Genomic DNA, 27848 nt, shown 5'->3' with positions numbered 1-27848 from the left:
TTTTTAATTTTTATTCATTCAATTGTGTTGTTGGATTGAAATACAGTAAAAATAGTACGAATGATTTCGGCAACGTCAAGTAGATTGAATTATTAAGTATAGTGATTTCTCTATTAGGTGTATTATAGTAATAATAAAACACAGCTTTTTAAAAGAGTGAAGTTTCTTACCGATTCTTCTATGCAGGATCTACATTTTAGATTGGTGGTAGCTGCATTTTAATTATAATAAGTTTACTAAAATAAATATGATTTTAATTTGAGAAATAACCTATTTGAATAAAGTAATTTTTGATTTTTTATTTGACTATACAGACTACCCAGGCATAATTAGTGAAGCATTTAGCTAGTAGAGTAGAGTACAACCACATACACAACTTAAATATAACATCGTTGACATTAAAACGAGCATGAGGTTTTTCAACTGTTTTTATGATTTAGATTTTCGACGTCCAGATTTTCGAAGCTTAGTAAGAAAATCGATTTATTTTTATGTGATTTTCAAACTATACATTTCAGAAGTCATCGAAGATTTGTCCTATCGCTTATATCCCAAAAGATACTTCGATAAGATTTTTTACGTGTCTTTGGCAAAATCATCCGTGCTTTTTTGGGAATGTTGGAGGCCAATCCAAGTTAATGAATGAATACTTCTTCTAGAAGGTTCAAATAATCTATCTATCTCTGAGTAACTGAATAGAGATATAGGTAATATGAATATAAACTCCAAATTAAGTCATAAATCTAAAGTCAGCAAGCAAAATTAGTGATAGAGCGGCTATTGAGATAGTCTTAATGAAAACCACACCTACAAATAGAAATAAATAATATGATATTCGTACATTTAGGTCTTTCACGATATCGCTTAATTTACATCAGAGACGAAAAGATAAATAAAAAAAGCTCTTAAACTTAAAATAAAACTGATAAGTACTAATAATAGGTAAACAGACAGGAGACTTGTTCGCGTGGGTGATTAATGTAGAGTTTTAGCGTTGTATGTTTAAATAAATTAAAAATGTCAGTAGCTTAATCTTTTATTTTTTATTTATTTATTTTTCGTTATCTATTTAATGACTTTATGTCTTAATTGTTCCAGATGATATCCCAACGGTAAAATGTTCAATTCTACATATCACAATAAAATGTAATAGAAAATACCTAGATACTAATTGAAATTACAAAATAAAAATGGCGACAGCTATGTAAAAAAATAAAAATGAAGAGAACAAACACTTTTACAATAGTCGTATGAGAGAAACCAAAGATGGCGCTTGTAATACTCATTACGATGATGGCGATTCACGCTTCTAGCACCGACGGAGAGATGGCGCTAGCTAACGTTACGAGATTTGCTTCTGGCGATCTTTTTTCTTTAATCGGTAAGTTAGCTATATTTTTATAATTTTGTTATAATAATATAAAACTGATCTCGCGGTATTACTGTTGGACACTTATCAAATTATTTTAGAGATAGTTACTTCACTTTTAAATTTAAACAATTTTCAATTCAAACTGAAGGAGTTGATCTGACCGCTGACGTAATATTAAAATCAAAATAATCAACATCTATACTCTATACAAATAAATAAAATTGGAGTATCTGTTTGTAATATCAAAATAACCACTTTTTACTAAATGAAAATGGATGTAGGAACGGGTCTGTCTGTCTGTTTGTTTGTTTCTGCTAATCTCTGAAACGGTTGGACTGATTTTGATGAGACCTTCACTAGCAGATAACTGATGTAATAACGAGTAACTAAGGCTACTTTTATTGCAGAAATTTTGTTTATTTTGTAACTCTGCGAACTGAACAACAACCTTTTTTAAATTCCACTAGTCAGCTAGTTAACTATATTATTGTAATTAGTAGTTCTAAAATGATTTTACTGTGTTTTAGGTACGGATTGCGGTCTAACTCGATGCATGGAGGTCTCCCACGGAACAGCCCTGCCCGCCATAGGTGGTGGGGAATGCGTTTGTCAATGCCGAAGGGAGACTCCAGCTTTTAGAGAGGATAGGAAGATTTGCGTCAACCATATAAATGGTGAGACCGTTGTCACTTACAGATTAATAACTTATTAAGTTATTTTTTTTTCTATTATGTTGTTTTTTTTTTAAATATTTGATATAATATTGATGAGTGAAAACTCCAAACCTTCCTTTAGGCAATCAGTGAGAAGCTTACAAGCCAATTCTATTCTATACTTACCAAAACAATCCCATTCTATACTTGCAAAAGTTTTTAATTATTCCCGTAAAACCCTAACAACATGAACACCTTCTTAGAAATTGTAAAACGATATTCCATATACATACATATATTAACGTATTTAGAAAGTTTTTGTATTTAATCTATCTATTTTTTGCATTTTTTTATATAAACTAGTCTACTTGTTGTATGCCTAGAAACATTAACGTCTACTCTTGTAGGTCCTAAAGTTGGAGGTAGAGCTTTTAGCATTAAGACTGCCTTTTGTACAAGTCAATAACGAATTGTGCAATAAATTCCAAATAAATAAAGCAGCTAGATTATATAACGAAAAATAAGAAAAAATTCAATTGCTGTTTTAACTTTCTACATTAATTTTACATATGCGACATCAGATACAAAAAAAGAAACATTGTTTTTAAACATCTCAGAACTAAGTAAGGAAAGTCGAAAGTACTTGAGCAATTGACATTAATTAAACATGAGCTAGAATAAGTTACATACAAGACGGGCTTGACATAACAATGTAAGGTCAAGACACGAATTTTGATCTCGTATTAACAATAAGTGTTTGACAATTGCTTATAAATTACATCTAAGTACTCATAATTGACGTGTATTTGAATATCGAATTGTCAGTAACAGGGATAATTAGGTATATACATAAATTAGAATATGTTTATGTACTTTGTCTCAATTACGCGAATACAATCTTCAAGTCGAATTAGGAAGATTTTTCTTTAGCAATATACATTGGTAGCTTATTTAAATAAATAAAAAATAAATGAATGTCTCACTATCGACGGCCCCGGCGGACTACTGTGTTGATAGTCGGAAAACATAGATAACATACAAGCAAAAAAGGCCAGATCACGGCCAACATCGGAATGACCAGTAACAAGGTAACTATGCCATGTGCGGGTATCGAACTCACAACTGCCAGCGCAAATGCTGTAACCGTTGCGCTAACCCTTCGTAAATAAATGTTTTATTTCCTTTTTCAAAGCTATAGCATTAAATTTTTAATAAGATTAAAATATTAATAAGCATATAGCATTTTTAGTAAAAATCCTGTTTAGATTACACGTCTTGTCACAATTACCTGCTAGACAATAGTCGTTTAAGTCGAATAATGCAGGTTTTTTTTTTTTTAAGTTTCACTGGACTTTTTATTTATTTTTTACCTTTTCTGCACATATAAATTTTAAGTTATATTTAAAAAGATTTAAGTGAGTTAACTATACGAGACAAAGGAAAGGAGGTTTAATTTTTTTTTGTTTTACAGAATGTTCAATGGCAACATTTGGACGCGGTGCGACGCAACCCCAGATTCCTTTCGTCTTTCTACCTTTGAAAGGACAAATAATTTATCCTTCAAAAGAAATTATTTTTACGGGTGTGTATTAAAATACTTTGTAGTAAAATTCTTTTTATTATATTAAATTATAATTATATTGTATTTTTACATAAAGTATATTGAATCAAAATATGTGCAAAATATTTTTCCGGTACCGGGAATCGAACCCGAGCCTCCTGGGTGAGAGCCAGGTATCCTAGCCACTAGACCATACCGGAGATAGTAATGTCTCTATATTTTTGAAACTATTTATAACTTACTAAGTCTATTATATCAATTATCTTTGTAATTTACTTTAAATTTATTTTTACTCTTAATTTGATAAACGACCGTTTTACTTATACAAAATAAGTACCTATTATATAATAATCTTGTGTCACAGTTTTGTAGTCGTAAGAGGAGTACGACTACAAAACTGAAAAGAGTTTGACCTATTTTTGTTGTATTTTTTTTTAATTTGTAGTTATGAGAATAAGTCCTAAAGTACCGTTATATATCATTATACCTATATATATGTAGGGTATACAGTTATGTGCATAGGCCTATAGTAGGTGTCTCTATGGGTGTCTCTATCCGGATTGTTTCTTTTTTAATTTACGTAGACACTTCGTTAGACAGGACTATGTCTGTCGGATGAGATACTGCATAAATAAAGTCACTTGCTTTTTTATTAGAACGGATTTACTGATATTATGACCAGTTAGGGCTGCCAACTTGGTAGGCTGAAAAATTAAAAAAAAAACCTTTCGGATTTGATAGTTAGCTTTAAGTTCTAATTAAAGATGATATGTTGATAAGATTTGACTAAAACAGTTGACGCAAATATAAAATTATGCAGTTTTCAGGGTTGTCAAATTAAAGTACCTAAATTAAAAAAAAATCGGCTTTTAACGTAACAGTTAAATTTTAGCTCTGATTAATGATGATGTGGTTTTATCATTAACATTTTGTTTTAACATTCATGATCGTATGAAAAAAAGATTTTTTTCTATTTATTTATTTCAAATTACGTATCTTTTGGATATAGATAATGATGATCTAGTTTATTTCAGATATAGATGACGCTATTTGTGCCGTAACGAGCGCTCAGTATCTGTCGCCATCGGGCTGGGTCACTCTACGAGACTTGGTAGATAATGACGTCCCGTTTGGACTCTATCGGGATGAAGGAAGCACTTATTTACAGGTATATTCTAGAATTGCAGAAAACATATGTAACAAACGTTATAGCATGTTTTAAATGTTGAGAGCGAAAGCGCTAAAAAGAAGAATATTTCGCCTGGTGTTCTAATTCCGCTGTGGCGAATATTTAATAAACCGAGTATTTTTAAAAATATTTTTGTATAATAGTAAAACACGTATGTCTAAGTGTAGAAAATTTATTGAAAAAAAAAAACGATTTTTTGAAGAATTAATCACAATTTTTCTAAAGTTTCTCAAATATCAAGTTTCATTTGATCTAATATATGTCTTTTTTCTTTAATAAAAATAAAATAAATATATATAAGGTTACGTTTTCTCACGTTTGATTAAGTTTCAATACAGAAAATTAAAAGCCTGATTTACTGACTCCTAGCTGAAATTATAAAGCTACATATATATGACATAATATAGCTAATTAGTGATATCCAACAAATAAAAGCTTATGAGCTACCCGTGAGTCCAGAAATAGTAAAAATAGTAACAATAAAAAATCTTTATTATACACAAAAATGCGTATAATTACAAAAAAAAAAACAGGAGATAAGTACAAAAGGCGGCCTTATCGCAAATCAGCTATCACTTCCAGGCAACAAAATAGCAGGTTATTAGCTGAGCTAAAATAAGCATCAAAAGTAGAAATCTTCAAAACAAATTTATCTCTCTGATCATATTTATATGCGTTACCACCCAGGCAGGCTGATTAAAAATTCATTTTCATCTTTTATTATATTATTATATCGAATCCTTATCAAAATGCGGTGCTTATCTTCACATATTTATTGAGCATGTTATCGAGTGTAGGTAATTAAGGTGTTCCTCTTATTAAAACTGATGAAACAAATACGAATCATATGAAAATACTTAAAACATAATGTTCGTGATCTGGATCAATATAATTTTATATAGAATTGAAATTTCTGGAAGTGTCTCATAATATATAATATTTATTGAATTTGTGTTATGTTTTTAACAACATGACTACGATATTTTTATCAATTCATTAACTATTTTGGGCTTTTTTTAAAAACTTCTAGTACTTTATATATTCTGGTTTGGATTAATTATTTTAGTTTAACGGTATATATATATATATATATATATATATATTTGTATTAAGTACACTCATTGGTGACATGTATCATCTAGTTTTGCTAGGATTTTATGATATTTTAATCAAATGTTACGAACTTCAAGATTCAATATTTGTTATAATATTTATGAAAAAAACCCAAATTTACATAGAAATTAAAAGCATAATGTGTATGTAGAATACTTTTATAGCTATGGCTTATACTAATAAGTGTTGTATATTTAGTAATATATGAAAAATTAATTTAAATAATATACGCATTACTTATTTTACATTATAAAAAAAATTCTAAACCTTTTGATTATGATAGGTCTGTGTCACATCTAGATGTTAACTTTACGTGCGCATTCATAACCAATTTCATAATATCGTAATAATTGTTTTCCTTAAAATCGTAAACGGTTTATTAGCAATCAGAAAGCTAATACTGCTCCTTCTTCAATCTTGACGAAGTTCGTAATGCGATATAAATGAGCGAGTAGAAAGCTCCAACATATTGGTGGTCCGATAATATTATATGCAAACTAACATCTTGCCGTATCTTTGCCTTTTATATGGGTGTGAAGAAAAAATTATGTCCGTTTAGTTTACATTTGGCAGTGACATTGAATCTGCAATAATATGTTTGAGCTTGGATTTTTTGTGCATTTGTTGTATATTACCGGAACTATTGGATAATAGACGTTTAGTTTATTCTAAATTATATAAAAATAGGAGCGCACCTAATTAAAAAAAAAACACGTATGACGAATTAGTATGAACTTGTATTTTAATTTATCTCATCATTTAAATTTTAGTACATTTCAAAGTATTTATTTTAGGCATTCGGTATATTTATTTTAAAATATTGAAGAAGAAGAAGAAGAAGAAATATACTTTACGTACATAAAAGTTAAAGTACATAGGTATCTTAAAAAATAAAAACTTACAAAATAATAAGATGCACAAAGGCGGTGTTATCGCTAGGTAAGCGATTTCTTCCACACAACTTTGGGGTAGAAAAGATTTTAAAACAAAACAGAGTAGGGTCATCAAAAAGGCAAAACAAAGTGAATCTTACAATCTAATTATATAATAATAATAAAATAAATAAATAATAAACATATAAATATTGATATGTAAAAAAATGATTATTTTATTAATTAAAAACGTTTTTTTTATTAATAGTTTTGTCATTGCTTATCGAAATGTCTAAGTTATCGTATCGGCAACTTGTAATTATAGGTAATTATTGGATAAGTTTCACTATATTTGCAATATTAATATTCGTAAATAATTACATTCCCATTACTGGGATTGATGTAAAACTATTCTTAATCCATATACGTATTTTATTTATATCCACATCCGAAATTTCAAATTTACAATATTCCTGACAACAAATAGTATTAATAAAAAAAAAATCTTATTTGAAAATTCTTATTTGGCTATAAATATTCTACAAGATAATGAAGTCTCAATCTCCAAATGCCTTACTTTGCCCGATTAAATCTCGTACAATTTTAACAAAAATGTTAAGTTCTTACTAGATTATTGTTATATTAGGTACGTTTTAAAAATTTCACTAAACTTTAGACGAATTGTCATATTCCTATCTTCAGTAATGTCAGCGATTGTCGTAGAGTAAATTATTGAAAATTTAAATTATTGAAAATATATTATTATCGAGTGGTTTTGACTTTATTTTAGGTACTTTTAAATTTTCGCGGTTACATTCAGAATATAAAATTAATTATATAATACTTCACAGATTTTAATACTAAAATTCTTCTTTTCTTAGTATAATAATAATAATTTATTATGTTTAATAATAATAAATAAAGCAAGTTTACTTTTATAATTGAATCGTTAACAATATAATAGCGTTGATCTTGCCGAATAAAGCTATAAAACGACGCTTAAAGCAATCTCAGTCAATTAAGAAGAGTATTTATTAATAAATTATAACATTAATAAAACAAGTACAGTTTAGCAGTTTAAGTATGACATAAAATTTACTAGCACTTTTTTCAACGTATAAAAATATGAGGATATTTTGTTGAGATGTTTTTTGCTGTGCTTTGCTTGTGTTTGCTTGATTCTTGTTTAATTAGTTCATTGGACTTTTTTCCTCATTTTCTTTCCGGTCACAAATTACACCATTACGTATTCATACACATAGGTGTCAGCAGGATTCTATTACTAAGGCTGTCTATTCACACATCCTTCTGTGTTTCTTTTTAAGTATGTCCTTTAAATATAAAAAAAAAATAAGTAAATAATAATCTCACACTACAAAATACTAGCGAATATTTAGAACAGGATAAAAATTTAAATTGCCGCTGTAGACTGGATGAGGATTGCGGAAAAGCGGGATGTCTGGTGCGAATTTGGGTAAGCCTATGTCCAGCAGTGGACTGCAATAGCCTGAACTGACTGACTGAGTGAGTGACTGACTGACTGATAAAAATTTAATCTCAATTCAATTGAATCACTACAATTTACAACTAGTTTTTGTTCATCGTCACTTCATCTTTACTTGTGATAAATATTTGTAAAAGGAAAATATTAAATTATTCTTTTGTTTCCAGATTAATATCTTACCTAGTTAGAACCGTTATGTTGACTCATTTATTTAATCTGAAGCAGTAATTGTGTATTAGACTCATTTGTTCTCCATATCTAATGGTTGTAAATCAATGTAACAAGCTCAATTATAGCGTTTGATAACGATTTTATTTAGGATATTAAAATATGTAAAACTATAATAATTAACAAAACTTTATTTAGTCAATAATAAAATGAAAGTGCTAGTAGATAACACCAATAAAACGAATATAATATATCTACATGCCAGTAACAAAATTAATTTAAATTTTAAATTCGATTTTAATCACCGACCACAACGATATATTATGCAAATTTAACCATATTTCTTAAAATAATTGCACGTGCTTAAATAGTTTTGGATATCCGGTATTTATATTCTATTTTAGAATTTTAAGAAACTATCAATAGTCTTATTCACTCGCATATATGCATTGATTATTTAATGATAACACGATATTAACATAGTGATAACATTTAAAACGCAAACAGGTTTTGCTATTAAGTTCTTTCTATAGCATCTAAATCAAACTAAACCGTTTTTTGACCTACCTTAAATGAAACAAAAAAAGGAGAAATGTATACACATATAGGTTTAAAAAAAAGAATACGTTAAAAAAGTACAAATACGTTGCTAGGGAGTAAGAATTTTGTGTGCTTGTAATTTTACGTGCCGGTATATCCCGCTTGTATTTTCCTCACGTTTTATTGTTAGTTAAATTAAATACGAATTTGCCAAGTAGTTTCAGCTTAGTCGTTAACCCTGAAAGTGTAACAGATACAATAAGTTTCGTATTTGCATATTGAAACGGGTGTAAACTACTTTATTTAACTTACCAGTTGTTAATTAATTAGCGAGAGCATTGGCATAACGCCAATAACGTACTGACTCTTCCGCACGCAATATTTGTGAGGTCTTGTCATGTTCTCTGTGAGATGTGTTCCATTACAAATTGAGAGAAAACTGTATAATGTATAAAATTACCGCTAGTTCACAAAAGAATTCTTTCAATTTTTTTTTCATAATATAAAAGTTTTTTCATAGTTAAAAGCTAATGAGGAAATTGTTTTTCAATTGAGTTTGTCTCGTACCGTAAAATATTGATAATTATCAATTTTAATACAATACCTATACAACATGAGACTATTAAAAATATTAAAACGTAATATATATAAATTAAGATTTTTAGAAAGATTAGAAACCTAAAATTTTATAGGCGATTTGTTCAGAGAGATTGATTTATAGCGGCGAGATTAGAGGTGTTTTATATTACTAGTTGAAACTTAATTATAATCCGAGATGACCCAGTTGATAGGACAGGTGAATTTTAAGGCAAGGTCAAGAGTTCGAGCCAAGCAAGCATCTGTATTTCTAAATTATTCAAATAAATTAATTTTTAATGTTGAGAGATTAATTGGTATTAAATTCTTGGCTAGCACCAGTAATATTATAAATTTCGTAATTTTTTCTTTTGTCTTAATTGATCTTATACTCATTGGGCACTTCAAAAAGAAATTGTAAAACATAATCATATGTTTCCCATAATCTACAATAGACGGAAACTTAGTCTATTATTGGGATACTTAAGTTAACTCTTATGTATTTCATACTTTTTTCAAATAGTTCTTTGGGTAATATAGGTCTTTGATATTAACCTATCTACCACTACATTGTTTGAATTTCAAGCTGAAAAAAATAAGTATTAATGTTTTTTCTTTTATCACAGTTCTTTACTTAGACTGTTGTTACATGTCTAATAAATAATTAATAATAATAATAATAGTATTCTTTATTGCACACCATTACAAGATAACATATATATATTATCTAATAGATATAAAAGTAGTACAATTAGAGAAAGATGTTCAAAGGCGGTCTTATCGCTAAAAGAGCGATTTCTTCCAGACAACCTTTGGGTATAGGACAGCGCATAGAAAAGATATAAAAATATAATAGTTATGTGTTTAGAATTTTATTTAGAAAATTTCACACGTCATTGAGTCAAAATATTCTAAAGTAATTAAACCGTGCTTAATAAAAAAATCGTAAAAGTATTCGAGCCTATCAAGTATGGTTCGTATAAATTTCAAGTTTTAAATCGGAAGTCATGTTTTTGGTTAAAGCGACCCGCAGATCGGCGAGGAGATACTTTCGAGGCGGCAAAAGGGCAATTTGTTCGAAATGTCCGAATATTTTACTTTTACATTTGTATCTGTTGATACTAAGGAATGATATGTCAGTTATATTTGAGTTGAGTATGGGTATAAAAAACATGTACGAACATTGTAAATAAATCAAATCAAACTAAATAACAATTATATGGTTTCCTATAAATAATCGAAACATATTTCATGAAAAGTTTTGTGATAACTTTTCATTATCGTTATTAACTATGAAAAAGAACATAAAATACAAATTATTTATTTTGTCTTATTACACAAATAAAAAGAAACATCACTAAAGTTTCACTTCCACCTTTGATTTTGACTGTTGATCCCTTTTTTTGTTCCCCAATTTCTCAAGCCCATGTTAATCTTTATGATTGCTGATTTGAACCGTAACAAATTATATTTAAACAAACATGTCCTTAAAATACTTTGTGAAATTCTTTCAAATAAATTTACGTAAATATTATATATTTATACGTGTGTGTCTGTGTGTGTTCGCGTGTGACAGATATATTATTATGTCATGTCTATCTTTGTAATTTCCTTGTGGTTTATCAAAAAAATAACACGTTTTCTGCAGTGGCGAGGATCACCAACCCTTCACACACGACTCGAAGGTCGCCTTATGGCAGTCCACGTGCTATGCTCAGCACAGAAGCCTACACAACTAGCGGCGTCTTGCGCTGCATTCCGTGTTGCAGGAGTAAGCCACAATGCTTTGTTGGGTGAGATAATTATTTGTAATATGTAAAAGCTTTCCATACAATTCTGATAGCCTAGAATGGAAAATTTTAGTTTTGTTTTTGTTCCAATTAGCATTACTAATTAAAATTATATGCATAATTCGTGACGCGCATAAATTTTTCAGTGTACACCTACCTAGAAAAAATCTAAAATTTAAAAGTATTTATTTATTCTACTTAAAGCTTTATTGCACACAAAAGAGATACAATTTGGAACCCTCAAAAACAAAACTATCGCGAGCGATCTCTTCCAGGAAACCTTCATTGATAGTAATTTAGGAAAAAGTGCGGGGAAGTTCCGGTTCTGGAACCGCTCGACCGATTTTGACGGGACTTTCACTGGCAGATAGCTGGTGTAATAAGGAGTAACTTAGGCTACTTTTATTTTAAAAAAATCATTAATTTTATAACTCTGCGAACTGAACAATAACTTTTTTGTTAAATTTCATGCAGACAAAGTCGCGGCCATAGCTAGTAATAGATAAGATTCATACATTATACGAAAACGAAACATACATACATATAAATTAATAAAATTTAAAATCTTTTTTGTGCCGTGAGTTTATTGTAATGAATGTTTCAGATGTTCGATCCATACCATTTCATGCTGGTGAAACAGTGACTACCGAACCGGCAGTCCAAGGTCACGGGCTGAGTGTGCTGGAGTCACTAGCGATCGGAGTATGCGTGCTGATGTTGGTATTCGTATATGCAGCGGGGATAATATTTTATATCCATTATAAACAGAAACAAAGACGAAAGCAGGATCCTGAGATGAATCTGTCAAATACTATATCAACAGACAATGCTTCGACAATCGATTCACGAATCGGAATGGATAGTATGGTATAAACTTATTATTAATGTAAAACATTTTTTTCTATTTGGCGTTCAAAGTTTAAATGATTATTTTATCTATACAGAGGATGAAGTCCAATCCGCTATTGAATTTGGATACTATGAGAAGTGATTATTCGAACGATACAGGTTTATCTGATGTTAGTGAGCGTACTGAAGATACGTTTGATTCTTCGTCAATACACAAACAAAAGGTAAGCATAACGTTATTATAATAATTATAATCAAACGAGCGCAAATACTTTGGAACATCAACTAAAAGGTTGAAGTCATAGTATGAAGCTACGAAATATAAATGAAAGTACCTGGGTGACCGAGCTTAGCTCGGAATTTCTGATAAATCGTGTTTCTTGGAAATCATTATTTATAAAATATGAATAATATTTTTTCTTACCGACAGTGATAAAAAATATAAATAAATATAAAAAATCAAAAAAAAGTATTAAAAAATAATAATGATAAAATATGAATAATATTTTTCAACTTTACATACATTATTAAATAAAAAAATAATGAGTGCAATTAGAAAAAAAAAGAAAAAATAATAATCGACCGATGATTTGATCTATGGTCTTTTCGCGACCGGTCGATTTCCCTTCCTGAGCTATTACAACTTTACAGCCAGCTGCGAAATCTACCTTCGTATTCTAACGATATTTTTTCACTGTCTAAAAACTGGGATAAAACGACATTTCCTAAAAATAAATCCTAGCTAGATTTATTTATCTCCCCCGAAGTTCCCTGCATACTAAATTTCATGAAAATCCTTGGAGCCATTTCCTAGATTTAGATATATTCCTAGATTGATATATATATATATATATCTATCTAGGAATATATCTATCTATAATCTATATATATATATATATATATATATAAGATTTGCTCGTTTAATAGTATAAGATTTATAAGTTCAAGTCCTTAACTTATTAAAAATTTTTACAATAATTTAAAATTTAAGTATAACGCTTCGTGTATTTTAGTTACAGGAACGGAATCCAAACGTCGTTTCTGCGATTGTGCATTCTAGACGTAAGAAACCATCAAGACCAACGATTCGAGCTACATCGACACCAGAACGTCTAATAGAAAGATTACAAAGACGGTCTGCCTCACCGGAATTGGAAAAAGCGCCTCATTCAGACTTATCTATACTTCACTGTAGCATGGAAAACAACACTACTGAAGATTTACCGCCTCCCGAAGCAGGTGAAACAGTTCTTAGGAGAAAATTATATTTCAATCCAGTGTTTTTTGAAACAGATTTTTTAAAGGTATAACATGTATCATTAATATTTAAATTCGAACGATTATTCAAGCTATAATTGTTTTTATATATAATTTTTTATTGATCGTAGGATCCTCCGCCTGCAGCGGTTGAATTTTTGATGAAATTAAGAGAAGTAATGTCTGTTGCAAAAGAGAAAATGACTTCGAAAAGATTTATTCCGGTCCTGTCGGATATACCAGAAGAAGAACTCTATCATACAATTGATCTCGGTTGGGATATTCCTTGTGCCAGACGAGGGCGCAGGTACAGTGCCATTAGTTTGAAGCGAGAGAATAGCCGACGTGCCTTACACTGTGGAGGCTGTCCAGGATGTAATGGAAAGTCTCAAAAAGCTACTGGCTTGATCAGATCTAATTCATGTAAAACATGTGTAAGTGACGATTACAAACAAAAAATAGTTCAAAAATGGTTAGATGACGTACCTACTCCACCATCGACTGCGAAACGACCCATTAAATGTATTGCTAAAGTTAGCGGAACACCAAGAGTGATTGAACCAAAAGAAAATGAAGAAGTTAGAGTTAATCATGACGAACCAGTACCAGATGTGAATTCTGAGTCAGTAAAAGTAGCAGAAACAATTTCAAAAGAAAACTTGAACGATAAGTATATCACTACAAATGAATTTGAAGATATTAATGGAAAAAATAAACCGGATATTGAAAATGAAAACAAACGCAATCCTCAGGCAGTTGTTATTACATCTTCAGAAAAGAAAAGTCCTTCTAATCACGCTACTCGTCGTGTAAGAAAGAGTTTACCACCACCTCCTCCTCCTCCTCTGCCTTCATCAAGTGTAATACAACTGTCGGATAGTAAAGAAATTGAACCGATATCACCCGAAGTCAAAAGAAAAATGGAGGCTGTAATTCGCGAATTAAATAAATGTCGTAGAGTAGAACCCATAAGTAATTCTAATCTTAGTTTAGACAAATTGCAAGTAGTGGCTCCAAAATTAGTTATTCCAGTCGTAGCTGCGGATTCCGTACTCAATTGCTATAATAGTGGTAGCTTCCTTCTTCATAAAAACAAAGACATAGAACAAGAAAATGTTGAATTTGACAGCTTAGAACGAAAATTGCCGAAAAAGAGAAGATTTTCATTAGACTATGGACCCGAAGCTAATCAAAGAAAAATAATAAGCTTACAAAATAAACCAATATCTCGTGACAGATTGACGCGCAGTTGGCGAGATTTAAAAAATGCTCCCAACAATAATGATGATGGACCTCATTCGATAGGATTTGAAACTAATAATAACGTAAGATCTTTTAGTAATAACAATGTTTTTGTCAACTCCATTGAACCTATTTATAATAATATTGAAAATCTGGGACCTTTGACTATTGAAGTAAGAGGTTCTCCAATAGAAGATCGTAAGAAAGATAATGAAGATTTCGATCCTGATACCCTTGACAGAAAACCGAAGAAATCAGTAGAAAAAAATGAAAATAAAAAGTGCGTAGAGAAAATTCTGTTGAAATCTGGAGGTAGCTTTAAGCATAAACTGACAGTACCTGAAACCGAGAAAAGGAATAGCCCACCAGAAGCAGCATTTACTAGGAAGATAGGCAGTTTGAGGCAAATCTATGAGGCTAAAAATAAAATTAAAATTAACGAAAATTCATTTTACGAAAGACGAGGAAGTTTACCTTATAGTACTCAAGAATTAGATACTTACATTAAAAATCTAGACTCTAACAATATAGATAGTCAGAAGGAACCTAAACCACCAATTCCACCAAAAAACAAACGTGGCTCAGAAGTACAATCAAAAAACAACACACCCAGAAATAGCCCACCTAGTGACAGATACCGATCATCTGAGGAGCGAGATAGATTTCCACCGTACTCCAGAAGCGACAATAACTCTAGGCGTTCTGGTCGGAGATCAGCTCGTATCAGACCTAGACGAGTCGACATAAAGAAATTATGTCGAACAGAAGATTCTGGTTACTTAAGCACCGATTCGAATGAATCGAAACGAAGAGCGAGATGTTTAATGCAATTAAAACCTAAACTAATTAATATAGAAACGAGTTCAAAGTTGATAAATAAATCGCATAATTTACACATAGATACAGATACTGACGATCTGGAATCTTTATGCGACGGTCGAAGTGAATCCGGTGGGGAAAGTGTTGAAACCGACTCTGTATTCTTTGGTAATTTTGATGATTCGAAGCAAATGTTCAAAGAATTAGGTTTTGAAGACTTCGAATCTAAACATAAGTTAAGTAACCAACAAATTGATTCTGGGTTTGCGGGGGAAACAAACATAGTATTAAGTGGTGACAGTGATTCGGAACATAGAAGTGTAATATCAATTGTTACAGGACGAGACGGAAGGGCTTCTTCTGCGTCTCTCACTAATTTAGACGATCAGACTTTTGTACAATCTGTTGAATGTTCTTAATTTACTTAATATTTATGGACAGTCAAATTTATAATATATAGTCAAGTAGAATAACAAAAGACAGATATATTTCTTCTTTTTTGTATATAGAGAAACATAATATTCTTAGTTAGTGCCACCGAATTTACCTCATCAAGTTGAGATAAGTGAAGCCCTTTGTAAATATTGTAGTAGAGATACATAGTGCATTAAAATGTTAGTAAAATCAATCGTAATAACTTAAAAAGACCAAAAGAAAATTCTTGTATCAAAATATGCTTTACAATTTAACTTACTTTTAAAAAATTTATGTTAACTTGTATAATTACGTTCATTTATTTACTATTCGGAAATTATTAATTATAGGTTATACAAGTTAATATTTTGTTTTGGTTTACTCGTATTAGTTTTTATAATGTAATAAATCATTTCAGTTTTATTTCGTTAAATATTTTAATATCTCTTTCGTAAATAGAAATTTAAGATATATAACATAGGTACTACACCTATATACATATCTTAAATTAAAAGTTTGTTTTTTTATTTGTTTTGTAAATATTGACATCATCTAAGTTTTATTAAAATTTAATTATAGAAATTTGTCTTTGTAAATAGTACTGTTACGGTTAAAAATGCCATTTGATTTGTATATAACGAGACCGGCCGGTTGTGCAATTATTTAAAAAGGTTTTAGTGTTTGTTAGTACATGGGGTTGTTTAGTTATTTGTTTCGATTGGATTTTGTATTAAAGAGTAATATTATTATTGTAATAGGGTTTTGTGTAAAAAACCGAATATACCTGAATAAATATTATATTTTATTATATGATAGTTTTTTTTAAACCTAGGACAGCCACACATAATAATATTTATTTTACATTTTTTTTTTATCATTACAATAATTTTAAGTCAGTTCTTAGTTCAATTTTTTTTTATTGTTCATTATTCTTAGGTTGCCGGGTTTTTACGCTTTAGTTTTATTGTGTATTTCCGAACCCCCTACACAGGACAAATCCTAGTAGCCGTTGAGTGTGAAGCGCTTATATATAACAACACCCATTATATTTCGACTAACCTGTTTTTGGCCTGCGCCACCCCTTCTACTTAGCTTGAGCCGCCCATTACAGAATGCGGTCCTGATCCATGGACCTTTTGGCTCGAAGGTAAAAATACGCCCACGAAACCGTAGGTTCCTGTTGTCAGTTGCAGATGTTCCGGCTATACCTAGGTGCATTTCAAAAACGTCGCTATATCGTACTCCTAGTTGTCTCCAACTACAGCGACTCTTACTATTGTATATTTTTATTTATTTCATGTCGATTATATATTAGATATTATTTTACTCGAAAGATTTAGCACTAATTTTTAAACTTTCGGGATCTACGGATCCACGTTTTCGAGGGTCAGATTCTCGCAGCTCTATAACTAGTGCAGGATCCCGCGGACCCCTAGTCACACTTGGTAGGCCCCCCTCCTTATAAATGTGATCATCTCACAGATGATCACATTGAAACTTGAAATTGAAACTTGATAAAACCGTCAATTATAATTATAAATTTGGTATTGAAATACAGTATCACTAAGAATATACATTTTTCTCATTATTTACCTGACACAGCCAACTTCGTACCACCATATCAATTTTTCGTGAATATGTCGTTTTTTTTTTAAATTTTTATTTATACTAACCTTGTTATGACAAAAAAGGCACAAAAAAAGGAAGCACCCACTTTGGTGCGGTTGTTCGAAAGTTTTGCGCTTACATACATTTTGGCGATCCATTTTTATGTATTAATAGATATTATCTTGAACCGGATATTATGCTCTACGTTTAGAATACTAATTATATTAAACACGTAGACGTATAAAAACATTGTTCCTAGATTCAAGGCGGCAATCCACGCCACAACAAGAGCAGAAAGTATTAAAAAGCGAACTGCGCATAGGTTCAGTTGATTACATAGTTCCATCTAATCGTCTAATTCTATTAATAAATTACTGATTAATACTTACTGCTCCTAATTACTATTAAAACAGTATTATTAGGGGTCTTAGCACTTACACAATATGTTATACATTCCGTATATAATAAAGTTTTTAAAGCATATATAAAGTTAAGGACCTGGGTGACCGAGCTTAGCTCGGTATTTTTAGTAAATCGTGTTTTTTGAAAATCATATTTAAATACGAATTACATATTGATAAAATATGAATAATATTTTTCGATTTTATTTTTTTTTAGAAAAAAAAGAAAAAAAACGATAATCGATCTGGAATACGTGAGGATTCGAACCATGATCTTTTCGGCCGAGCGCGATCGGCCGATTTCCCCTGAGCTATTACAACTTTATTGACAGATGCGAAATTTACCTTCTTATTCTAACGATATTGTAGCCATTTTTTCATTGCCTAAAAACAGGGATAAAACGACATTTTCTAAAAATGAATCCTAGCTAGATTTATTTATCTCCCCCGTAATCCCCTGTATACTAAATTTCATGAAAATCGTTGGAGCCGTTTCCGAGATTCAGATTATATATATATATACAAGAATTGCTCGTTTAATAGTATAAGATTTTATTACTATTACTAATTTATGGTAATTAATTTATCTGGTTTTTAAATAGTGTAAACATTATGCCTTAAAATTATTGATTCGAACAGAAATAGATAGATTATAAATAGAATAAGCGAATTTAAGACAGCTTACTTTAGGGATATAAAGGTATAAGAACAAGGTAAGTAAAACCGCAACGGAAGGTTAATATAATATGAAAATAATTATCAGATTTTACGTATGTATCATGGAGGTATAAAAGTTGTAATTAAAGTATTTATTAAAAATATACAAATATAGATTAATATTTTTTGTAATTTATATAGTGATATACATAGTACTAAACAATAAAAATGGTATTAAAATTAAAAAAATATCCGTGGCCCATGAGGGGATCGAACCCGCGACCTTCGCGTTATTAGCACGACGCTCTAACCAACTGAGCTAATGGGCCGATGTCATTACTTGGCGAAATTTTTTATCTCTACGCGCATGTACTCGAAATATATAGATAATGTAGAGATCTATACAATAATTTGCGTTAATTTATCAGACTTTATACATTATCAAATGTATCATATTACTTTAATATATATTTATTTTATTAATAAATACCATTATTTTCTAGAACCATAAAAATATTTATGTATTTGTAAAATATAATTTAACGTTTAAAGTTTAAACGTTAACGATTGTATTTTTTTTTAATTTTAAATATAGTAACTTATAATTTGAATATACTTTTAAATAAAAATTAATAACTAATCTATGAATCCTATCAAAGATTCAACAATCACCACGCTCTTCAAATTTATCCACTTCATCACATTATTGTTATTAAATGAACATGTTCTGAAATCATCTAATGAAAACTATACAACTCTGGAACCCACTACACTCAACTTAATACTTAAACTCAAGATACGTATATATAAAAGGTGAAGGTGGTATGGACCGCCGAAATTTAAATAAATAGTTATATTCTTTTTAAACTCTACATCAGGAACTTTGTAGTACTTTATATATTGGCTTCACTATAATCGTACAGACGTATTTTATAGCAAATAAGAAAAATAACGAAGTTATAATGACAAAAAAACGTTGATTGAGTGGTCAGCTATAACAACCGTATACAAAATTATCTCAATAGCTACAATCATCATCAATTCTATAGCCGTGTTTGAATTTGGTTTTACAAGTGTCATAAATTTTCTATGATTTTGACCTTTGCTACTCTGTAATGAATAGTGATTTTCATCTTCACTAGTATTATAATGCTAAATTTTGTTTGATTGTTTGTATGTTATCATCGGGAACTACAAAAAAAATTTGTGAAGTAGCAGCAAACGTTATTCTGCCACATTTTTTTCCTGAATTCTTTCAACAAGTCTTGACAACTAAAAACTCAAAAAAAAAAATAGAAAAAAATGTTCAATTCGATGCATTCGCTTAAAAGTTGTACTCGTTCATACGTTTCGTTGATGTCATCCAAAAAATTATACACAATTAAATATTATGTAGAGTAATATAGAACGTGTGAAAAATTTGACATTTTACACATTTAAAAATTTGATTTTTGCAGTAGAAAGAAAAGCAGGTGATACCTCGTTATACGTCTAGTTCATAGTAATATATTGTCTTGATGACCACAGATTATTCAAACGTCTCTTATAATTTAATTTTTTAACAAGTACTTTGATTGAAATGCAAATACAATCATGTTAATAAAATTATTACTCTGAGAAAGGCTGTATTTTTAATGCGCGGGAAATTGAAGGAATATTATTTGTTGTATTTATTTTACTCTTAATCTCTTATTGTTTATTTATATACACTTTTATATACAAAACACACATCGAACAAAATATTACATATATACAAAAGTAATCAAGTTGCATTAGTTGCTATTGTGAATTTTTTTTGCGCATATTTTCAAGTAGGTATACTGAGATATAAATCTCAAAAGAGATTAATTTTGTAAATGCTATATGCAATGATGGAGTAATTTTATATTTACATTTGTTTTAATTACCTACTATTATAAAAATATATTGATTAGAAGAGGTAGGGAATAATAAATTACATGCTTCGCCTTGTAGTGTTGGAACATTACCTAAGCATCAAAATAAATTAACGCACATAAATTAACCAGAGACTTAGACTTAAATTTAGTACTTCTGAAAATCATCTAATTGACATTTCTCTACAGTCTCTACTGTACAGTAACACGTAAGTTTTGATAATAACACGAAACACGTAAGTAACACGAAAGTTTTGATAATATAAAATTATATTATCAAAACTTATTTCAAGCATAATTGATAATAACATCTTGCATGTGTATTTTTAAATAAATGAGGGTAATCTCTCTTTTTAAAGCCAATAAGACACAAAGTTGCAAGTTACGCTATAAAATGCGGTACAGTAGTGACGGCGAGCGCAAGGTACGGATATAGTCCTAATTTCCTCAATATAATACTAAGTCGAATTACGGGAATTAATGACCGATTCGTATTTTACAAGTAAGCATAAAATCATGTAGGCACACTTTGAAGGAGTGCTTTTTCTAAATATATAGAATGATTGCTTGGTAAACCCACTTTGTATAAAAAACCACTTTGTAAGAAAAAAAAATGTCAAATTTATTATTACAGTTATTTGTTTGAAATCAACAATTAAGACTAAACTTTACATTTGGAATAACTGAATATAACAAACAAATTATGTATAAGTTTAACATAGCAAATACATCTAAACATGTTTTATGGTAATATTAGTAAGACAGAAAATAATTAAGCACACGTACTTACATATTTTAATCTACGGGATATTATACCTTATTTTGAACTAAATTGAAGTTAAAATGGTTTACAATGATTCTATTAATGTAGTACGTGGTGTGTAGACTATTTTACATCGTTTCGCAAAATTTCTCAGTTAAATATATTACACAAACGTCAGAATAACGCGACGTACACCCCTCGTAAGTGACAAGTAACACCTGAGAGCGGCTTTCTATGAAATCGTAAACTCTTGCGTCATTTCAAAGAAATTTGTGAAAGATGATTATTTAATAACACCCGCGGTCTTCACTAGGATCGTTTTTGAAAAGGAGTTGAAACTTAAATTAAAACAAACCCTGAAGTCAACAATTTCAAATAGAAGAACTTTCAAATCAATTACAAAAATATGCAGGTTAGCTTCATTTTTAATGTAATTAAAAAATTAGACACTAATACACATTGTGTAAAGTACAGATTCGAAAGTGCTTTTGAAACGTCCATGAATAAAAATATTTTTGGTGTTGATTTAGAAACAACAAAAATTGTTTTTAAAACAATATATCAAATTGTGTAGGAGTTGTAGTAATAATTTATAACGACATTTTTTCTTTGTATCTGATCTCTACCAACTCTATGTGTTGCTGTACTTGCTCGTAAATATAGAGAAACAAAATGTATCATATTTTATTTATTCTTATGGTAATCTAAATATCACCTTATAAATTGATGATATATATAAATATATAAGTTATTTTATGTACAGGTACTTTTGAAATAAATCTGATTTAGAAATAAGAAGGATTAAAATAAACTATTTTAAATTAGATAAATCGTTTTGAAATTGTTTATTGTGTTAATATAAGCTTTTGTTTAAGTTGTTATATTTTGATATATAATTATTGTATCTATTGAATTTAGATTGTAACAATATACATACATGATATAGGTAAATTTCTATGATATATTTTCTAGCATCAAATTTTGGAATTCAAATATTGCAATACTCTTTATCTATCTACGTAAGTCCATCTAATATATATAATTCTCGTGTCGCGGTGTTTGTAGTTAAACTCCTCCGACCTCCGACCGGCTTGACCGACTCTCATGAAATTTTGTGTGCATATTGGGTAGGTCTGAGAATCGAACAACATTTATTTTTCATCCAACTAAATGTTAAGGTTCCACCCCTAATTTTTTTTTAATTTTTAGATAAATTATATGTTTTTTATTTTATTATGATTTGGCGTTGAAAAATACATACAACCCTAAATTTTCAACCTTCTACCACCAACCCCTATTTTTAAATAGCGTTTAGCTGCAAGACAACGTTTGCCGAGTCAGCTAGTAGATATATAGGAACTTCTAATTGATATAAATACTTAACAAAATCGAGGTGACCTAGTTTTTACCAGTTTTTTTTTTGTATGGCTGAATAGTTTGTATATCTAGTAATATTTTTGCCTTATTATAATTTTGATATTGGAAAATGTTTTGTAGAACTTATTTGTAAATTTTATAACTCTTTTTCATCGGTAGCGTGGCCGAGCGGTCTAAGGCGCTGGTTTAAGGCACCAGTCTCTTCGGAGGCGTGGGTTCGAATCCCACCGCTGCCAATAACCCTTTTTACATCTTTTTTTTCGATTTCATTAATTACCCTTTTTATATTCTTCACAATAAGTATACGTCATATATCTTCGTCATATTTCTTCTAGATTTTATTTTTTGAAATATTAATAAGTTGATATTGTTTCTTAAAAGTTAAATGATACAGAAATGATTAATAATATATGGCAAATTATTTACTAATTACAACAATAATGCGAAGCTTGAAATATTGTACACACTAAAGAGTTTTTAAAACTAATAAATTGTCAATTAGGAAAACAGATTAAAAATTTGGCAGCCAGTGTTGGCTACACTGACAGACAGGACAACACATCATTAATTAATCAAGCCGAAGTCGACTAAAATTATTCAATTCGGCTTTATATAAAGGAGTTAACGTATTGTAGTGGCTATACTGTGATGTAGCAAGTTGAATACGATTCCAAGCCAACGGTTAGCTTAATTGATCTGTTGGGCATTAATCACACGATGAATATTAACATACTTATTTAGTGTTCCTTAAAAATATTTCTATTAAATTTAAAAGGCCTATTATTACCTACTATTTCTTTATATAAATTTTAATAATCATTCTTATTTTAATAAAAAATTTAATTCACGATAGCTTATTTTTTGAAGTAAAACCTCTTTACGCACGCTTGACTCGGGGGAGTAATCTGGTGTATGCGTGATGAGAGCATTGCGAAAAGTGTGATCGGTCGAGGCGAACGGAAGTTAAGAGGGAGATATAAGTTAGTGAATATAGAAAGAGGGAGAGAGTTACGTTTCGTAAATTTTACTCAAGTCGTGTGGTCTAAAGCTTACTCGATGTTTTAATTTTTTACGATGCATAACGAACGTTACACGTATACATAATTAGCTTCTCCTTAATTCTATCTTTAAAACAACGAAGTAAACAGAGCGGAGACAAGCGTTTATTAAAAATTAAAAAAAAAATGTACGGAACTCAAAGAGCGCGTGCTGTACCTAACTTTTAATTGCAAGTCATTGATATTGAACATCCCCGTGCGATACCATGCGATGGCGGACAGGTGCCGCCGCCGAGTCATTTACCCGACACGCGCGGCACTGACGAGTCTACTACACTCGAACGAACAATACACGATAAAGAACCTCGTGCGATCTCGAAAGTCGAAACTGAACACGATAAACAACCTCCCGTGGTAGCGCACACATACAAAAATAGTTTTACTATTTTTAACTGAACAGACAATATGCGAGAATAATTGTTTGAAAATGTGCAGTGGACTGAACTTTTTGGTGAATACGTTTAAAAATGTAGATAAATAAAACATGAAGCGTTACAGTATTTAGAAAATTTAGTTGCCGTTACTTTCAGGTGAGTTTTTATTTTTATTTAAATTAATTCAAGAGTTTTTTTTAATGTAATAAATTATTACTATGTAGTTTCAAATGTATACTTTCTAGGATAACAATAAATAAATAAATCATGGTAATAAGTTCATAGCCGCTTAAAAAAGGGTTAATAAATATTTAAACAAAAACTCTAAAACTATCGCATCTATTATTAAAACAAAAACAAAATTTATCAAAATGCATTATTAAATGCAGTTCAAACTACAAAGATAAGATAAAATGTGAGAACAACACATATCTTATTTATATGTGACAATCTGTTATGGTTTTTACTTTAAAATCGATTTTATCTATCAACAATTGTATAAAAATACCCAGACATGTGACAAAATACGAGCACTTGAAATAAGTATGACAAAAGGAATGTAAGACCATTTTTGTTTAATGTATATTTAAGCTAATTATATAAGCGAATAATAACAACAGAAATGTCTATTGAGGAGACTTTTTTAAAAACATTTGGTAATTTAAAAAATCAGCACTTCCGCATTTTAAAATCAGAATTAATTATTTTAGGTGGCTTAATTATAACTAAATTAAAAGTATATTTTGTAGTTCAGCTTAAAAAATGTAATGAAATAATATTGCTTAGAAAATTCGAAAGTTTGTTTTATATTAAACATTTTTCATTACGAAATGTACTTTCAAAGATAAAAATAATATTTATAACGGAAACCCAGCAGTTATTTAAAATTTAAACAAAATAATAAAATAAATCAAATACCAAGCAAAAATCCAAACTAGTCACAATTATCATACAAAAGAAGTAAAAAAAATATTTAAAAAACAGTCGTTCAAAATTTCTCCGCATTAGAACAGAATAAAATATATAAAACCTTTTTTGTCTATAAACCTTCAAACGTTTAGTATACAACACGTATGATTGCTTCCGAACGCATTGTTCCGGCATTTCTCACGGTGTCCGTAAAAAATGATCCCGATAATGAGAAGATATAATTGCCATCTTAACAATACCCAATGTACGAGAATTGTTATAGATGAGTTTATTCATGTGTAGTATTGATTGAATGGCATATTTGTTTAATAATTAATTGATTAATAAACGTTTTTTTTAAGATTACTGTTTTAGAAAACTTTTGTATTTCCTGCTCTAACTAAAACCGAAATTTAATAAGAGATACCGTGAAATTGAATGATGCAAAAATGATAATGATTCGAAAAAAATATTATTTGATACTAGGTGTGCCCCGTGTTTTCACCCGTGATAATTTGAGGAAAACACATACAAAAATGTTATATAGTCTAGCCTTCCTCGGTTAATGGACTATCCAACGCAAAAATATATTTTTTAAATCTAACGTTCGAATTCATGATTTGGCCACAAATACGACTAAGTATTAACAAAAATAATTAGATCAATGTGATAATACTAAAATTAATAAAAGATGAATGTCAATTTGTATAATTGAACTATGTATATATTTGGTATAATTGGTACATAGTAGGTACGACGATATGAATATACATAACTGAGATTGTTATTAATAAAATAATATGTGTTCCTATGTATTTGATCAGCTCTTTAGAAGTTAGAAGAACTAATCACAGAGTTCCTCTGTCTGATTTTTTTAAATTAATCTGTATCAATTATTTATCTATGAATACACACATAGAAACAAACTTTTACAATTTTAATATTAGTAGGATGTTTAACGTTAATAACATATTCTAGATTTTTACTACAAATGAATAAATGTTTTATAAATCTTTTTTTTTCCGTTTTATTAAGCGATAAGAACGCTTTTTTACATGTATGTTTTTGCTATTGTTCTACTTTTTCATTCCTTTATTTAATTTAATATTTGGATTTTGTATTGTATTTCATTGCAAAATTAAAATTTATAAGTTATATTTTTTTTACACTAATGATTAAGTATTTTCTTTTTAGAATTAACTTATTTGCTGCATTAACGTAATATATTAAAAAATCGTTGTATAATTAAAATAAATTTAGAAACTCCAACTTGTAAAATGATTTTTACGACACGATTTGATTTTAATCATACGTTGATTACCTAATAATTAACAAGTAAAATATTTTCTAACATTTTATTTTATTTATGTTACATTTATACAAAAAAATATCATCTATAAATAAATAAATCTATAAATACAGTTTTGACACTTGACAGATTGTACAGTAAGAATTCAATAGAATGAGCCTCTTTTGTCAGAGGTCCGAAAACATACACAATACAAAAACAAACGATTAGACCATGACAAAAATGATACACATTTTTCATTTGCAAAAATCAAATAAAAACCTGTCAAGTGCGAAACTCAATCACAAAATTTTAAAAGAATTCCTTTCCATCTTATAAGTAATTATTTACCACTAGGTAGTTATTAAAAAATCATAGAAAGCATTTTTAATATAAGAACTAATTATAAGTAATAGTTACCACAGTAAAATTTATCCTACGAAAATTTGTAGCGTCTAACTTTTACGCTACCAAAAACGCGGTCCTGTAAACAGATACACTGATATCAAATACTATAAAATTATTAAAAACGTAATGATATTCAAAATAAAAAGATTTAATAATAAAAATTTGAGCCTAAAAGTTCTTTGTCAGAAATATTCAAGCAACATCTTACATATAATATCAAATAAATATAACTATTTCCCTATGCCTTTTTTTAAAATGTAATGCAAACTCTATGGATTTGAAGAGAATCACTGTTTCTGACTCCATCGGTTACACTATTTCTATAAAATCCTATTTCTTTTAACATAAGGTTAAAACATGCATGGGCAGTTAAGAAGCAGAAAGCATAAAAAGTTACCGGTAAACGTGTAAGACCTGAAAAACCGATATTTTTTCTGTGAAATGCTTAAGATTGATTGCATACAATTTTACTTTGAAACCTTCTTAAGTCTAGCTAATTTAAACTGAAAACTTTCAATAACTGTTACTATGAGTAATAGGCTAACGTAATGTAAGTCTTATAACTGAATAGAAACTTAATCACTTCGAATTACTCGTAACTACATATTTAAAGTTATAAACGCATCACGTCTCAATTGCTACATGTCCAATTAAAAAAAAAAGATTGACGCAGTACTAAGTATCAACCGTTCTCTTAAATGTTATATTAAAACAGAAAAAAAAATATCTACACCAAATCTTTTGCAAAAGAGCTGATACTCTTCAAACTGCTGGATTGATTTTTACTAAACATAGTTAAGAACCAGCGAAAGAAAACTCAGTTTCAAGTAAAAAACAGTATAAAAATCGTATCATCCGTTTTAGAGCTACGACTCCACAGACAGAAGCAAAGAAAAACATTGGTGTCAAACTTTTTTAACCAACTTCAAAAAAGGAGGTATTTTTAAATGTTTGTTCGGGGATAACTTTGTCGTTTATGAACCAATTTTGATAAATTCTTTTTTTGTTGGAAATTAGATATCCTAAGTGTGGTACCATGATAAGGAAACAAGATTTCATAATGGGATCCCAGAGAAATTGAGGGAAACCCTCTAAAATTCGCATAACTTTTTATTGGGTGCACCGCTTTTGATGATTTTTTAATTTAATCGAAAGCCGATGTTTATCATGTGGTCACATTTAAATTTCATC

General features: G+C 29.5%; 1 protein-coding gene and 3 non-coding genes across 4 annotated transcripts; 2 read left to right on the top strand and 2 right to left on the bottom strand.

Moving 5' to 3' along the window:
• The first annotated feature begins 1290 nt into the window (after nt 1-1290).
• Nucleotides 1291-16170, top strand: LOC123661641. The gene is made up of 9 exons (XM_045596593.1): nt 1291-1381; nt 1900-2046; nt 3497-3607; nt 4621-4754; nt 11197-11341; nt 11943-12205; nt 12283-12411; nt 13201-13491; nt 13576-16170. The coding sequence occupies exons 1-9, from the start codon at nt 1291-1293 to the stop codon at nt 15922-15924; spliced, it is 3660 nt and encodes a 1219-aa protein (XP_045452549.1). The 3' UTR covers nt 15925-16170.
• On the bottom strand, nt 3715-3786 carry Trnae-cuc. The gene has a single exon. It is a non-coding gene; the product is annotated as a tRNA-Glu (tRNA).
• Nucleotides 16171-18840: 2670 nt separating the features above from the next.
• Nucleotides 18841-18914, bottom strand: Trnai-aau. Its single transcript has one exon. It is a non-coding gene; the product is annotated as a tRNA-Ile (tRNA).
• A 3860-nt stretch (nt 18915-22774) lies between these two features.
• On the top strand, nt 22775-22856 carry Trnal-aag. The gene has a single exon. It is a non-coding gene; the product is annotated as a tRNA-Leu (tRNA).
• The last annotated feature ends 4992 nt before the right edge of the window (nt 22857-27848 follow it).

Source organism: Melitaea cinxia, chromosome 17, assembly GCF_905220565.1.
Source record: "Melitaea cinxia chromosome 17, ilMelCinx1.1, whole genome shotgun sequence".
Taxonomy (NCBI): Eukaryota; Metazoa; Arthropoda; class Insecta; order Lepidoptera; family Nymphalidae; genus Melitaea; species Melitaea cinxia.
Note: the sequence above shows the minus strand (reverse complement) of the source record. Positions and strands in the feature narration are given on the sequence as shown.

What these genes read in the sequence shown, in the direction of transcription:
- LOC123661641 (XM_045596593.1), top strand. Translation starts at nt 1,291, where the DNA reads ATGATGGCGATTCACGCTTCTAGCACCGACGGAGAGATGGCGCTAGCT. An exon ending in TTGCGTCAACCATATAAATG is followed by an intron (nt 2,047 to 3,496) that starts GTGAGACCGTTG and finishes TTTGTTTTACAG; the next exon opens with AATGTTCAATGGCAACATTT. An exon ending in GAATCGGAATGGATAGTATG is followed by an intron (nt 12,206 to 12,282) that starts GTATAAACTTAT and finishes TTATCTATACAG; the next exon opens with AGGATGAAGTCCAATCCGCT.